The 15,364-nt window shown below is 47.5% G+C and overlaps 1 protein-coding gene across 1 annotated transcript in view; it reads right to left on the bottom strand.

Moving 5' to 3' along the window:
* The window catches only part of ITGAV (integrin subunit alpha V), an 800,372-nt gene that overhangs the window by 21,591 nt on the left and 763,417 nt on the right, over positions 1–15,364 (bottom strand). Inside the window, exons 27-28 of the mRNA XM_069615781.1 lie at positions 7,887–8,000; positions 7,681–7,788 (exon numbers count right to left, since the gene is read on the bottom strand). Coding sequence (XP_069471882.1) covers positions 7,681–7,788; positions 7,887–8,000 — 222 coding nt within the window. The remainder of the gene's footprint in view (positions 1–7,680; positions 7,789–7,886; positions 8,001–15,364) is intronic.

The following is a 15,364-nucleotide window of genomic DNA, read 5'->3' as shown; positions in this document are numbered from 1 at the left end:
CGGCCTTCCTCTTACCCGACCCAGAGCGTTGGCTCGTGGTTGATGGTGCCGGGGAGGGTGCGCCCTGCCTGGCGCCCGTAGAGCCCGACCGTTCGGCGCTCCCGGTGCCAGCGGACTCGCGGTGCTTGGCCTTATGTTGGGCCCCCGTCGCCGGGGCGCCCTCAAAGGTCTTAGAAGACCGCTCAGATTTCTTCTTCTTCTCGCCAGACGGGCTCTTACCCTCCAGCCAGCTGGCGAGACGTTGATGGCGGTCCTTCATGGTTCGTTCCGACATGTTGCCGCAAAACGCACAGTCCTTCTCCACGTGCGTCTTGTCCCCATGAAGGCAGTAAAGGCAGAAAGAGTGTTCGTCCTCCTTGAAGACGTTCTGCAGCTGGCATCCAGGGCAGGCCCTGAACAGCTTTCCGGGCGTCGAGCTTCCCTTCTCCTGGGCCATCTCCGAGACCGGGCCTGAGAAGCTTCTGGAGTCCTCCGAAGTGTAGCTCGACGAAATCTTCACCCTTGAGGGGCACAGATGAATCCGACACGGGTCCCCGTTGATCGGATGTAGGATCGGTGGAGCTTGAGGCTCTTTTGACCGAAAGAATCGAAGTTTTTGTGAAAAAGCGCGAAAAAATAGCACTAACGCTCGAGAGCAATAGCACGAGGATCCCAACACATGAACGTGCGGTAAAAATCTGAAGATGGCTGCCAGAGGCGGTGCTTAGGTAGTGGGCAGTCATTGGCTGTGGTCAGTATGACGCAGAGACCAGTGATTGGTTATTACTACGAAAGACAGATCAGAAACGAAACTGATACTGGTTTTTTCTTTACCGAGGATTCCCAGCCTGACGACGGGGAATGAGCATGTGAATCCATGCCAGACCCCATGCTGGAGAACAAGGGTTAAGCATACTATTGTTAATTCTTTGAATGTTGAGTAAGAAGTCCTTACACGAAGGTAGCTCAGTAGTTTGAGTGACTGTTGCTGAGATCCCATGTATTTAGAACTGCCAGTAATTATTTTCCAATTACTTTTGAAGAAGGAGCTGTAAAAAGAAACACATTTGATCTCCCCTCCCTGTCCAAAACCCTCCAGGGAGGGGTTGGCACCATTACTTTGATTGGTCGCATGCTCATTATGGGAGGGATTTCCGCCCTGTTTTGTGAATCAAAGGTTGCTTCCAGGTTATGGACGGTGGCACTGTGCCACACAATACGCGTGGCACGTACTGCACATTTTCTCCTCTACAGATAATATGTACAGCGAGTGCTTAAAACTACAGCACAAACTCCCCAAAGAGACCTATGGGGGAGAAGGTTTTATACCCTTAAGATTGTGGTACATGCTTAACATTTTGGCTCAAGGTTCATGGATAGTCGAGCACTGTGATGTTCCCTCTCTGGTCCTGAGGGTGTATGTCTGTGTGTGAGAGGTTGCTCAGGAGCCTTGGTCCCACCACCCACTCCATGATGTGTGGCCCTGGCGAGGTGTGGTGAAAACTCCATGCACCCTACCCCCACAAACACCAGGTGCCCAGAAGAGAGGTCTACAACCTGAGGCCTACTACAGATGCCAACCCCCTCAATCAACCCATGAAGAAGTCAGGCAGACCTGTGAGATGAGGAATTGCGAACTGCTGGTGCATTGAACCAGTTAATACGTGAGGGAGATCGGTGGACCCGCAAGAAGGAACAAACCTGGGTCTGCAAAGTATTAGTGCTCCTGTAAGACCCTGCTTGCACCACTTAAGACACAAGTGCCAGATGCGCATTCTGCTATGCATGCGTATGTGTAGCAAATCCAAAATGGCAAACTGGCCTATTACACGCTTGGGCTGGTGGATGAAATGTATGATAGCATGCAAATTGAAATCACCCGATTTCTTGCTGCATAAACAATCCACGCTCAGATTCCATATTATACATGTGTGCAGGAAACAGAACATAGCCTGGCCCAGGGGGCAAGAGCAATCCCTCGAAAATACCAGTAGAAACATGAGGAAGTGTGGGTGTTTGAAGCAGAAGAGTACGCTGAAGTTGTGCAAGGAGGAACTGCTGAAGGAGCAGGACAAGGAGGAGATACTGTGCTCTAGCACCTTGAAGCGTCTTTTGTGCTAGATGGAATTACAATAATAGATCTTACACCAAATAATCAGACAGAGTCAACGAGTATGGCAAAGTACTACTTTATTCTAAGTTTAATAAAGCAGGGTCAACTGGCAGACAGACTGATGCTTGCACACTCACAAGCAAGTTTGATTACATGGAGGTCTTATACCTCAATATGCTTCATCTATGACATCATTCTAAGTGGCAAAACACAAAACCTATCACAGGAAGGGATTGGTGAAGGGAACCCATCTACTTATAGAAAATATAAGAATGAGCGCTTCATTGGCTACCGCTTGTCTGTAGGGCATGCCTTGGACTACCTCTAAACACATAGTACTGATTAAAGCGGACAAAACATCAGTGGATTGGCTCCTGCAATATTGTTTGTTATGTTGTCCCCAACCACACCGATTGGTTGGCATATTATCCCAACCTTGGACTTTTGGCTCCTAAGCAGCACGTACGTGAAATGAAACCTAGGTGTTTGAATCCCATTAGACTACTCGCCATTTTCCCAATTAGTCCATCATCTGTCATTGGCAGGCTATTGGCCAAAGTGTTCAGTTTGTAGTTGACCTTGTGCCTGCTCACTGTCCCGGAACATTCAAGGGGGTGTGTACACATCACTATCTTAATTAAGGCTCTAACGAAACGCCTTTGTTTTCAACTTCTAAGTCACATGTGAAGAGACCACAAATTTGTTAATTTCAGCCTTTCATTTATTGCCATTTGATTTAATAATGCAAGATGCTGATGCTCCTCTTGCTCACTCTCTCATATGAATTGTATGCACTTAATTGAGCAGCAGTTTGGCTCTCACAGATTTTAGTCTTGTTCGAGCTATAAAGAATGTCCCACATTCAGAGTTTATCCATGTACTCCCTTTGTGTTTTGCGCTTATCCCCCAAAATAGCATCTTCGCTCTGGGCCAACCTTGACTCGTCTTCGGGTCTGCTCACTGGGCTGTTTTTCCACGTCTCCTAATTCTGACAGCTTCAGCCTGTCTGAGGTAGCCTGGTTAAATTCAATGTGACCGGTCGTCCATTTTCCTAATATGGCCGTCCATGCCACGTTATATATTCCTCTATAGCAAGCTTCTATATGTTGCCCTTCTACCTTGCGTTACAGCATATTTACAGTTATTGGTCAGTAAGTTACTTCATTTTTAAATGCATGGTTACTTTAGCTTTATGTTCATGTTACTCACAGTGCTTTAGTTACATTGTCACTTAATATTTTCATATTGTTTCAACATAGGTTCATATATCTTCATGACATCACTTTGTCCTCGTCAGATTTCCCTTTAACGTCTGCCCATAATATTCATTGATGCATTCTGACATCTTAGCAAGCAACATCCTTCCATGTAGCTTTCTTCCATGCGACATCCTTCGACGCTTTCAGTGCGAGGGTACATTCTGTATGGCTGAGTGCATAACATCGCTCATAGACCCGATACAGTATAGGAACGATGCAGGGGGTCCCGTCTACAGTTTTTCTTCGATTGTTCCAATATGACGGCATTGAGGGGGTGGAAAATGGAAAGAAAACATTCATATGCTCCTCTACATTACTGATGGTGCAGCAGGAGTAGATGGAGTGTGCTGAGGGTGCATGAGGTAGAGAGAGAGTTGAAGGTCCAGAAGTAGGGAAAGACAATTTGAGGTTTAGGATGAGGAGTTGGAGAGTCTAAGGTGCAGGAGGATGTGGGAAGAGTGAAAGGCAAAGGCGGTGAAAAGAGTGGAAGGGGAAGAGGTTGTCGAGGAGAAAATCAAGTAGGAAAGGAAGACAATGGTTGGAGAAGAGGATTAAGAAGGAGAGATTAGGGGAGATTGTGGCAGGGGGCAACATTACAGAGAGAAGAAGTTGTTGAAGGAAGGAAGAAGTTGAAAGGAGCAGTAGTAGAGACTGGAGAGGGCCCTGTAGGCATAGAGCCAGCAACAGCCAGTGAGGCCACAGTAATCAAACTAATGTCTGAATGCAGGTAGGAACAAACTCATAGCCCGAGTGTCAGAAGTCAGACCTAGAGACAGTCACCCAGTAACAAGTGCATGTTGGTGCGACAGAAAATTAAAGTAAGCAGGGGCTGAGTGACAGAATTAGGCCCTGGGGCCAGGGCAACACTAGCACCGACCTTGCTCTCTAGAGACTCTCCTGGCATACCTTACCCCTTGGGGATGCTGTGGACACTATTGAAACAAAACGTGGCCTGCAGCAGGAGTGCCTGGTCTATCTCAAGGATGTTAACTATCCACTGGCCACATATGAAGCAACCAGTCTGAACACAGCACTCCATCTGCCTGAACCCAGTTGGACCAAGAATATTTTGGGGGAAAATAACTTGAATATTGTGTGGGTGGCAGAGAGAAACCCAGAACCATAAACTTTGTTTTGGAGAAGTTCTATATTTTGAGGATGGTATCCCCTCTTTGGAGGCTGTTGAGGCTTGTAAGGCCTTTTTCCCATAAGAATTGTGAAACTCTTGTAAGAGCAGTAATCCTGCCTAGACTGGATTACTGTAATACTCTTCTTTGTGATGCCAGCAAAAAGTACTTGCATAAACTTCAGGTTCTACAAAATGATGCTGTTCGGATCGTAAGGAATGTCCCTAATAGAGAACATATTTCAAGTCACAGGAAAGATCTCCACTGGCTTTCTATTCCAGCCAGAATTACGTTCAAATTGAACCCTTTAGTACACAAGTTTGTCTTTGGTCTGGCCCCACATTATCTGAAAGAGTGCATAAAGCTGCAACAACCTTCATGTTTAATCAGATATGCAGGACATTTCAGACTGATCTTCCCAGAGTCAAACGAACAGGAGGCAGGGGTCGCTCGTTCCCTGTGCACGCAGCTAAGGAATGGAACTCGCTTCCAGCCAATCTCTGCACAGAACAGAGTCTTTGTGTTCCATAAAAGGCTGAAGACCCTGCTCTTTGCATTAATTCCTATGGAAATTTGAACCTACTTTGGAACTCTTCTAAAATTGACTCTGGGACACTTACCTGCCCCTGGGCATTTATTCTGTATCCACAAGTGGCCCAGGGAGCTCTGAACCACAGATTATAATTTTAGAATTTACATGTGATTTTATATCCATTTTTTAAGTCATCCCCTTCATTTCTATTATGGTAAATGCACTGTAGCCCCCTCTTCTCCTTCCCTCATCTCTGACTGCCTAATTGCCATTCAAAATTGAATTGTCTAAATGCCAACAAGACAGAGATCCTCCTCATAGGTACACCTTCACCTTCCTTTCCCCTCACTCTCTGGCCGGCCTCCCTTTGGCTCTCCTCCTACCCCTACCTGCAAGGCCAAACACCTTGGGGTCATGTCTGACTCCACACTTTCCTTCTCGGCACACATCTCTAAAAAGTCAAACTTCTTACTGCACCTACTCAGAGGTACTCTGCCTTTCCTCTACTTCCCTCAGAAGCTTACTGCCTCCCAAGCTCTGGTTCTCGCTTGGTTGGACTACTGTAACACCCTCTTTCTAAATCTACCTGCCTCCACTCTCTGCCCTCTACAACTAATCCAGACTGCAAGACTTGTCCCTGGGATCGCATCACTCCAGCTCTGAAATCCCTCTATTGGCTCCCAGTGGATGCAAAGATTACATTTAAAATCCTCTGCATTGTCCACAAGGCTTTCTGGGGCCTGGGTCCAAAATATCTTCAACTCTCCCTCTGTATATACCTCCCGTCTTAAGTCCTTCACTCCTCTACTTCAAACTCCCTCAGGGTCAGTCGTTTTTCAAAGAAATGAGCTGCGGGTAGATCTCGGTCTTCGGCTGGGGCCTCCCTTTGGAACAGCCTCCCTGCCACCTTGAAACTTGAGGAGAACCATCTCTGGTTCCGGAAGCACCTCAAGACCTTCCTCTTCGCTTCTGCCTTTGCTCCTCTTCTCCCCTGCTGATCTGTGTTTTCCCTAGAACCGTGCACCTGGTCACCCCCTATCCTTTAGGCCCAGGTACCTGCTCAACCTGCCACCCTTCTGCATTGCCTCCCGGCCTCGCCTTGTACTGGGGTCTGTATCTGTACCCATAGAGTCCCCCACCCACTTCTCTTCTGCACTTATCTGCTTAACCCAGCACTTGCCACTTGCTGGCTGCACTACCACCTATATTTATTTAACTTAATTTCTGTTCTCTCCTCTGTTCCGCACTTTCCACCTCCCCCCTGTGCCCCCTTTTCCCTTTCTTATGCACTTGTGCGTTCTTAATGTCAATGGGCCTAGTAAGACCATTGTTTTGTTTTCTCCTGTTCCGCTCCCTTTGCCTGGTCGCGCTCTGAAACACTTGTGTATGAGCGCAATATAAATAAAATATCATAACATCAGGAGGTGGGGTAGGGAGGTGATGTGTGCGCACCTCTATATATCAGCGTACTAACTTCTAATTACACATCTGCACTTCCCTGAATGTAAACAGTCTGTTTTTAAAGAGGTTGATTTTCTGTCTTTGCGCTGGAAGTTCCAAATTAGCAAGCTGCGTGTATGTAAAGTTGCAAGGAACGCAAGTTGCTCGACAACGCAAGGAAAAACAACTTGTGTTGTCGAGCTTTGCGCAGACCATAAACATCCTCCGTTCCACTACGTACTACACGATAGGATAACATCTTCAATGGAATAATTCTTACTAGCCAAGCATCAGATGTAGTAAAGGCATCCAAAATAACCTCTAATCCCTTAGTCTGTGTATTTAATCATAGAAGCATTTGCGCCTACAGCAAGGACCAAAAGTAGCCATCCAAAGTGCTAATCTAGGAGAAAACAAAACACAAGTATACCAAAAGCAGAACCCCCATATCTAAAGCAATCTTGCAGTTAGGAAAAGAATATGTATAACAATGAGTGTTCATTTAAGACATCTAGAAGACATTTAAAGCATCAGGGACTGTATACAATGTACAAAAAGTTCAAGTTTGCATCTCACTAAAATTAGATTTGTGGCACACTGTGCACTGGATCCTGGTTCTCTAGGGCTAGCACCTGCCTACTAGGTGATGCCAGATACCCAGGAGCTAGTTTTAGCTCCTGCTCATGAAACCTTAACGTCCCGTGTTTATGCATAGTTTTCAATTTTCAGTTTTAAAACGCAAATGTGGCATGACACGTCCTGGAAGAAGGTGTTTGGTATCGAGTAGGTCTGATGCTTACTATTTAAATTATATAAGCAAACATGGGACGTGGGAGGAAAGAGTATGTGGAAGTTGAATGAATGCAGGGATAAGAGGCTACTTGGTATTGTGGGGTACACAATTAGCAATAACTGTTTGGACTTCATCCTCTAACAGTGTCAGAGCTCAGTGCAAGCAAAACGGATAATAGATATATAACACTTCATCAGCAATGTCCAAAAATGTTTTGCACTACAGTTAATTTCTATTCTCATAAAGTACAAAGTGTGCTGTGTCTTTCTACCAAACTTTAAAAGGTGTCCCCATTTCGTGCACGTTTTAACTCAAGATGCACATTCTTCTCTTCCACACTTGGAATCAATATAGGTATAGGCGGGCGTAAGCGTTATACCATCTGCCCTAAATGAGGAAAAATGATGCATGCACATAATGTGTATTTTTTAACTTACCACTGTAGAATTTTGAATGTCAGCAATTTCAAGGTTGGTGTAAGGAAATTCTATCACATGAAAAAAAGCTGATGAGGTCAGGGAGAACGAATGATTCTGGTTTTCATTCTATTTGTTTTAAACAAAGTGAACAGGAAGATAATTAGTTTACAAAAGCACACATTTGTTAAGCTAATTGAATTAACATTTTACATATGCACACTCACTTTCATGAATGTCTCAGTCCAGAGTCTAGATTTTACAAACAGGATTGCACTCTTTCCTCGCTCAAGTCGCCCAACCTGGCAGGTTATTTGCAAACAGTCAGCAGTTCCACAAGCCTTATGGAAGAAAAAAAAGGAAGAAAAAAAGACGGTTCTGGTAAGTAATTATGGCACACAAATATATCTCAATGAGAATCCCCATACAAATCAATATTTTAACGGTCTTCCGAACACTAAAGTCGACGTTAAGGAATTCCACAGGGCACAGGCCGAAATGAGAAGATTCATCTGCCCGGTTGGGGTTGGCAGAGGTTAGGGAGTCACCAGTCGCAAGGCGGTGTTAAGATGGATTTCTAAATTCTGGCCTGGTGGACGGATTTTAGGAGGGCACTCCAGTTCTAATGAACAAGGAGCTCCGAGAGGTTAGCCAAAACCCAGACAAGGCTATTCGCAGGAGGGAACAAGTGGGGTCAGGAGCCCTCAATGAGTGTACAAAATGCAATACACAATAATTCGATTTAGACAAGCATGTATAAAAATACAATATTTATTCCAGGCCTTCTACACACAGTGAACAAGGACATTAGCAAAACAGGTGATATCACACAATACTCAATAATACAAATATGTACATTCACCATAGGTTCTTCTAAATTCTAATCTACTTGTGGTGGTGATAGTTCAGAGAAGGTATTAAACAAGGGTTACTTAAGGTAAGTAACGTGTTCCCATCTTTCAGAAAATACTACCCAGGTTTGATGACCAAAAGTCAGTGGAATGGAGGCTATCGGAAACCAAACAGACTTATTCCCAATGTTGACTTATGGAGGACAAGGGGAACAGATAATTTGCGTTTACCTGACCTTGTGTTTCCGATTTACCCAGATGACCGAATGGGTCAATGGTGGTATGTCGCTGGAGGTTGGATTTCCCACTGTTGCTTCCAGTGAGAGTGTCCACGCTGCGGTTGCAAGGTCAGGTCCAGATGCAAGCCCTGGCAATGAAGTTATGCAAGATTCACTGATGCAGGCCTCTCCAGGACACTTCACAGGATAGGGGGGAGGGAAAGAGAGTTCCACCGATGGACACTGCACACTGACAGGCGTCCTTCCTTTCGTGGTTGAAAAAGCTTCTCTAGGATAGGATCCCTTAAGGCTGTGATGCTGAAATTTAGAGGGTTGGTGACTAGCAGCACGAGCTGCCAACTACCAAAGTTCCGGGTGCAACCGCGGAACGGCTGTTTCTGGTGAGGTGGCCCATGAGAGAGCTGGTCAGTGCACTGGTTGTTCCAGGGACACATCTGAAGGCTCAGAAAGGCTTGATCTTTGCGAAGGTGTAAAAACAAGTTAATGACACTAGTCCAAGGGCTGAAGCACAGCTCAGGGTCTTCAGAGATCAGGTAGTCCAACAGGGCTTCACCGGGCCAGATGCAGCAAGGGATGCCAGGCCTGTTCATGAGTCTTCCTTGGGTCTTCATTCAGCTGTTAGTCTATGAGAGTGTCTTGGCTCCAAAGCTGATCTCAATAAATGGCTGAACAGGTGTCTTCTTATCCAAATTTCAGTCTGGAGTTAAGTCCAAGTCCACTAATGGCAAGGATCTGCACCATTCAAAAAGCCAGTAGTTGTCCAATCGGGGACAACTACTCGTTTCACATTTTCCCCACACTCAGACTTTCTGGCACCAGGGATGTGGACTGGAGCTAGGCAGTTCCTGGGCCTCACCCACAAATGTTAACACACCTACGAAAGCTGCAGCTTTCCAGGACAAGTGCATGACCTTATAAGGGATTTTCTGACCTGAGAAGGCAGGAAGAAGGCCAAACAACAATATGGCCAACAACAAGCGAATATCTCGTGACATGGCCTTTTTAGAGAACTAGCCAGGTTCAGTAGCAATTGGTAGTAAACGCCAATGTGCACACCAAATAGAATGCAAAAATGGTAAAAATGTAACTGCTGCCACCAGCTTGTCTTTAGGCACATATACAAGTAACCAACAATCCCATGTGTAAAAAGATAGTGATACAAATGTATCCCCTTTGCATGGAACTGTATGGTGCTTTGTGCAAGGTTAAACAGTACAAGGATTCAAAAGGCCAACAAAGTTTGCCAGTACTCAGTCTGAAGAAATGATCAGTTTCCCCATGTCAAATGAGAAAAAGGCAGGTGAAGTGAAGCTGAAGGCTTTACTTCCCTTCCAAAAGTCAAAACAGGTTTAAAAACAAAGCAAAAAGAAATTTTGGAGGGAAAGTTGCCAAAAGATAAATCCTTCCAAAAGAAGACGCAGTTCTCGTTTCCAGTATTTATCATGGGTCTCCCTCCTTCAGGCTTGGACTTCTTTGTACCACAATGTTTACTCTTGGTCTCCCTTGTTCGGGCTCGGATCCACTTGAAATCAAAATCGAAGACTTTTTCGAATGCGCAATGGGTTTTTCTTAAACCGTCGCAGGACCACTTCAATTCATTCCATAGAATATTCTCATCAATCTTTTGGTTTTCGTTTCTCTTGGCGGATACCTTACAGAGACCTTCGATTGAGCACACTCACCGTGCCGGACCACCCTCACCCTTTTAAAGGTATCGTATCTTTCCGTCTCAAGTTCAAACATTCATCAGTAGTTAAGTTTACTTGTGTCTTTCATCACGCGTTTAACAATGTTCTTTCTAGCGCTCGTTATACAATGTTGCCGCTTGCAACCTTGACTTCAACACAGACCGTTCTTGCATCAGTCTCCCCAACTCACCGGCTGTGTTGATCTCGCTAATGCTTCTTTGTTCTTGGGGCCAAGGACGATAACCCGGCAGCTGTCGCTCCTCCCCACCTTGGTTGGTTACACGGGAGGATCTTCGGTATCCGACACACAATGCAGGAGTCTTCAGTCAGGTTCCCTGGCCTTATGCCTTCTGCTTCGAAGGTTTCAGGAAAGTAATGGTTTCTTGCTGAGAAGGTCAAGGGTATTTCACTCTTTGCAAACCCTTCTTGGTTTCCCGTCTTTCTCCCCTCGTTCAGCTGGCAACTCGAAACTGTTGTTCCTTTGTGTGCTTTGCCTCAGAGTGTGCTCTCGTGCTCTGCCTTTTATCCGTGTGGGTTAGTTTAGTGGAAGTCAGGTGGGAGTGATTTATTTATTTTATTTACATTTTATATAAAGCGCCACATGCCCGCAGGCCTCAGAGCTCTACACAAAACAAACTTGAAAACATCAACACCACAAAAAAGAAAACAGAAGGATAAAGAGCAGACATAAGACATCAAAGGGAGTCCCCCATAAGCAAAAGGTGTTTGGTGAGTATCATTCTACAAGTCTAAGATCGGAAAATAATTACAAGTACTTAAAAACCCAGGAAGATTACTAGTTCCACACCCCACCAAAACACAGTGCCTGTCCTTCAGGGTGCAACAGCCGTCAATTTATACTCTACGTAGGAACTTCAGGTCAAGAGTTCTGACTACACCCTGACCCGTTCTAAGGCAGAGTCATGCCAGAACTTTGTTTCATAACGCTTCCCTTGGTTCTCTCACAAGGCTCTTCAACATCAGTGATTATAAAATTCCTATGGTCATTGACCAGGTCGCTAAACAGACCATCCTTGGGCATTGTCAAACAAAACTTACTTAAGCGCAGGCTCCGCAGATTGGCCGGTTTAGGAGTGCTGACCACAGATCCAGTCATGCCAGCTAAACGACTCACTGCTTTTTTGGCCGTGGCAGGAGGTACGATATTGGCGGACTGTAAGGACTAATTTCTTAAAATGACTATCAGGATTGAAGTATTCCTTACTGATGGACTTACAGAACAGTTTGAGCACACAGACAGCGCAACAGCTTTATCAGAACACTCAGCAGATGAAACCGTTAGACAAGAACTATCAACTTTATCTGAAACCGCTGTTGGCATCAAGTGTGCTTGAAAATCAGTTTGACAGTAATTTTCGATTTTGGACAGATGAGGTCTGGACAGATGAGGTCTCTTAACAAATTTCATCCATACCCTAAAGTCACAAGCATCAGTACACTTGGTGAGCCCAGCAATCATTTCAGCCTGAAAGAAGTCCCAGGAATCTGGCATCGGATATTTCTTTAGTCTGAGATGCAGTCAGCATTGATTTTAACTCTTTCTTCACCTGGAAGGGCGGTGCCGGTAAGAGGGGGCGTCATAGATGCACAGCAGTTTACAGAGCATTTTTCAGCAGTAAGAATGCCAACAGATAAGGCACTATCACTATTAGAGACACTACCGAAATCAGGGGTCAATCATGGTGTTTCAGTGATGATGGCCGAAAGAGACCGAACTGTGACACAATCAGAGATGCTGCATGTGTCAGGAGGCAATACACTTAGCTTGGCGCAGAGCTTCTGCCTCCTGCACAGGCTAGATGCCAATACTTCAGAGCAGCGTTCTTTGCTGGGTGCGGGTGACACTGCCCCAGTCATGGGAATCGCAGGAAGCACAGGAATCTGGTTTAGAGTCATCGGGGAGCTTTAATCCCAGTGTTCGTGGGTTGGTTTAAGGCAGAGGTTTTCATATAGAAGAACAGAGGCCATTAATAGGAGGGGTAAGGCACACAATAAGTAAAGCAGAATGTATGCACGAGGGATCCCTAACAGGAAGGCTTTTTGACCCCTCGATCGTACACCGACAAAGCTTCACTGACACAGTAGTGGCAAGGGAGGCGGAGAATGGAAGCCCGGTGCCAAACCCAGGGAGCCCACACCTGCAGAGCCACTCACCACTCAGCCGACTCGGCAGCGAAAAGGGCTGCAACTTTCCACCATTGGAGGGGCTGCTTTCCACCCAGCAGCGACGGATCCAAGCAGTCAGGAAGATTAGAGGAAAGGACCGGCTCACAAATCAGGACGTCATGCCGCACTCTAACGCTGAGCATTACAGCCGCCTCCAACATGCTCCTATGGTAGGAACAAGTTACTTACCTGTAACTGTTGTTCTCCAGCATGGGTCTGGCATGGATTCACATGCTCATGAATATTCCCCGTCGTCAGGCTGGGAATCCTCGGTAAAGAAAAACCAGTATCAGTTTCGTTTCTGATCTGTCTTTCGTAGTAATAACCAATCACTGGTCTCTGCGTCATACTGACCACAGCCAATGACTGCCCTCTACCTAAGCACCGCCTCTGGCAGCCATCTTCAGATTTGGAAGCACGTGAAGTGGCAGTATGACCAAGTGAAGAGCCGCAGAGGGGTAGGCGGGAGGGTTCGCATGTGAATCCATGCCAGACCCATGCTGGAGAACAACAGTTACAGATAAGTAACTTGTTCCTTCTCCAGCATGGGGTCTGGCATGGATTCACATGCTCATGAATAAAGAATACATAGCAGTACACACATGCACAACCACGGGAGGTGGCAAAGGCTCAACATTAAGCATTGCATCAAACTCAACATTAAGCATCTTACCTCCTCACCAGGCTCACCTCAGGCGAACAGGTTGCGCAGCACTGCTTGGCCGACCCTGGACTCCTCCCTGGAATCCCGATCGACGCAGTAGAACTTCGTGAAGGTGTGCGTCGACCTCCACGTAGCAGCCCTGCATATGTCCAGCAGGGGCACACCAGAAAGGAACGCTGTGGTAGCTGCGATCGCTCTGGTGGAATGGGCTCTCGGACGGCCAGGCAGCGGTCGGTTTGCCAACCGATGACAGTACATGATACAGCCGGAGAGCCATCTGGAAATGGAAGCCTTCGAGAGAGCCTTCCCCTGATTGACAGGTCCAAAGTTCACAAAGAGTTGTGACGTCTTCCGAAAACACTTTGTGCGGTCCACGTAGAACTTCAGCGCTCTAGCCACATCCAGCGAGTGCAAAGTCCTCTCAGCCGGCGACGAAGGCGACGGGAAGAATACAGGCAACACCAAGGGTTCTTTGAGGTGGAAGTCCGACGGTACCTTGGGCATGAAGGAGGGGTGCGTCCTGAGCACTACCCTCGTGTCGTGAAAAGTCAAGTACGGGGCCTTGCAGGAAAGGGCCTGGATCTCTCCCACCCGTCGTGCGGAGGTGATGGCCACAAGAAACGCTGTTTTCCACGACAGAAACTTCAACGGGGCCGAGTGCAGAGGCTCGAACGGAGGTCCCATGAGCTTGGTCAGCACCACGTTGAGCTCCCACGCCGGGGCCGGAGCCTTCACCGGCGGGAACGATCTGAACAGTCCCTTCATGAACTCTTTCACCAGACGATGAGACCACAAGGACGTCCGCCCCGAGGTTCTGGTGTATCGGGAGATCGCAGCAAGATGAATCTTGATGGACGCGTGTGCCAGTCCAGCTTTGGCCAGCGTCAGCAGGTACGGCAGTACTTGGGGAGCCGTAATCCGTAGAGGGTTAATCTTCTGTGCGTGGCACCAGACAGAGAACCTCTTCCATTTGTGTCCGTAGCATTTAAGAGTCGAGGACGCCCTGGCCTTTGCAAGAACCTCTCTGCAGTCGGCCGGTATGTTGTATCCTCCAAACTCTAGCGCTGCAGGAGCCAGGCCTGCAAGTTCAGCGATTTCGGGTCGTGGTGGAGGATGGCGCCTCCTTCCCTGGAGAGCAGATCCGCGTCCACCGGCAGCTTGATTGGCGGGGACGCTGACAAGTACAGAAGGTCCGGGAACCATATCTGCCTCGGCCACGCAGGTGCGACGAGGATCATCCTGCACCGTGACCTCTTGAGCTGGTTGACGAGCCGGATTAGCACTGGCAAAGGAGGGAACGCGTAGAGGAACAGGCCCTCCCAGGGGAACGAGAAAGCATCGCCCATGCTCCTCGCCTGGGGAAACCTGCTGGCGAACCTCCGGCACTTGGAGTTCGTCGCCGTCGCGAACAGGTCGATCTGGGGTGTGCCCCACCGTCGGAAGAGGCGATCCACTAGATCCTGCCGTAGTTCCCACTCGTGGCACGAGCGCAGCTCCCTGCTGAGTGAGTCGGCGATGGTGTTTTTTATCCCTGCCAGATGAAACGGCACCAGAAATATCCTTTGGGCGACGGCCCAATGCCACAGGTCCTGCGCCTCCTTGGACAGTGCTGGGGACCTGGTTCCGCCCTGTTTCCTGATGTAAAACATGGTGGTGGTGTTGTCGGTGAAGATCCTCACCACCTTGCCCTTGAGGGACGGAAGGAAGGACCTGAGGGCCCAAAACACTGCACGGAGCTCCAGGACGTTGATATGTAGGGATTTCTCCGTCGGGAGCCAAAGGCCTCTTGCGTGCAGATTTTCGGTGTGCGCTCCCCACCCTTCCAGGGAGGCATCCGTGGTCACTGTCTCCTGGTGGGCTGGGGTCTGGAAGTCCATGCCCGCCGTCAGATGCGCGCGGGTGCCCCACCACCGGATCGCTCGTCGGAAACTCTCGTCGAGTATGATCCTTTCCTCGAAGCTGCCCGTCGTTTGGATCCAGCGCGCGTCCAGGAACTCCTGCAACGGGCGCATCCGGAGCCTGCACATGGGAATGAGGTAGATGCAGGAAGACATCATTCCGAGGAGGGACTTGATG

This window comes from Ambystoma mexicanum, chromosome 9 (genome assembly GCF_040938575.1).
Source record: "Ambystoma mexicanum isolate Mex_15411 chromosome 9, UKY_AmexF1_1, whole genome shotgun sequence".
In the NCBI taxonomy this organism is placed as follows: domain Eukaryota; kingdom Metazoa; phylum Chordata; class Amphibia; order Caudata; family Ambystomatidae; genus Ambystoma; species Ambystoma mexicanum.
Note: the sequence above shows the minus strand (reverse complement) of the source record. Positions and strands in the feature narration are given on the sequence as shown.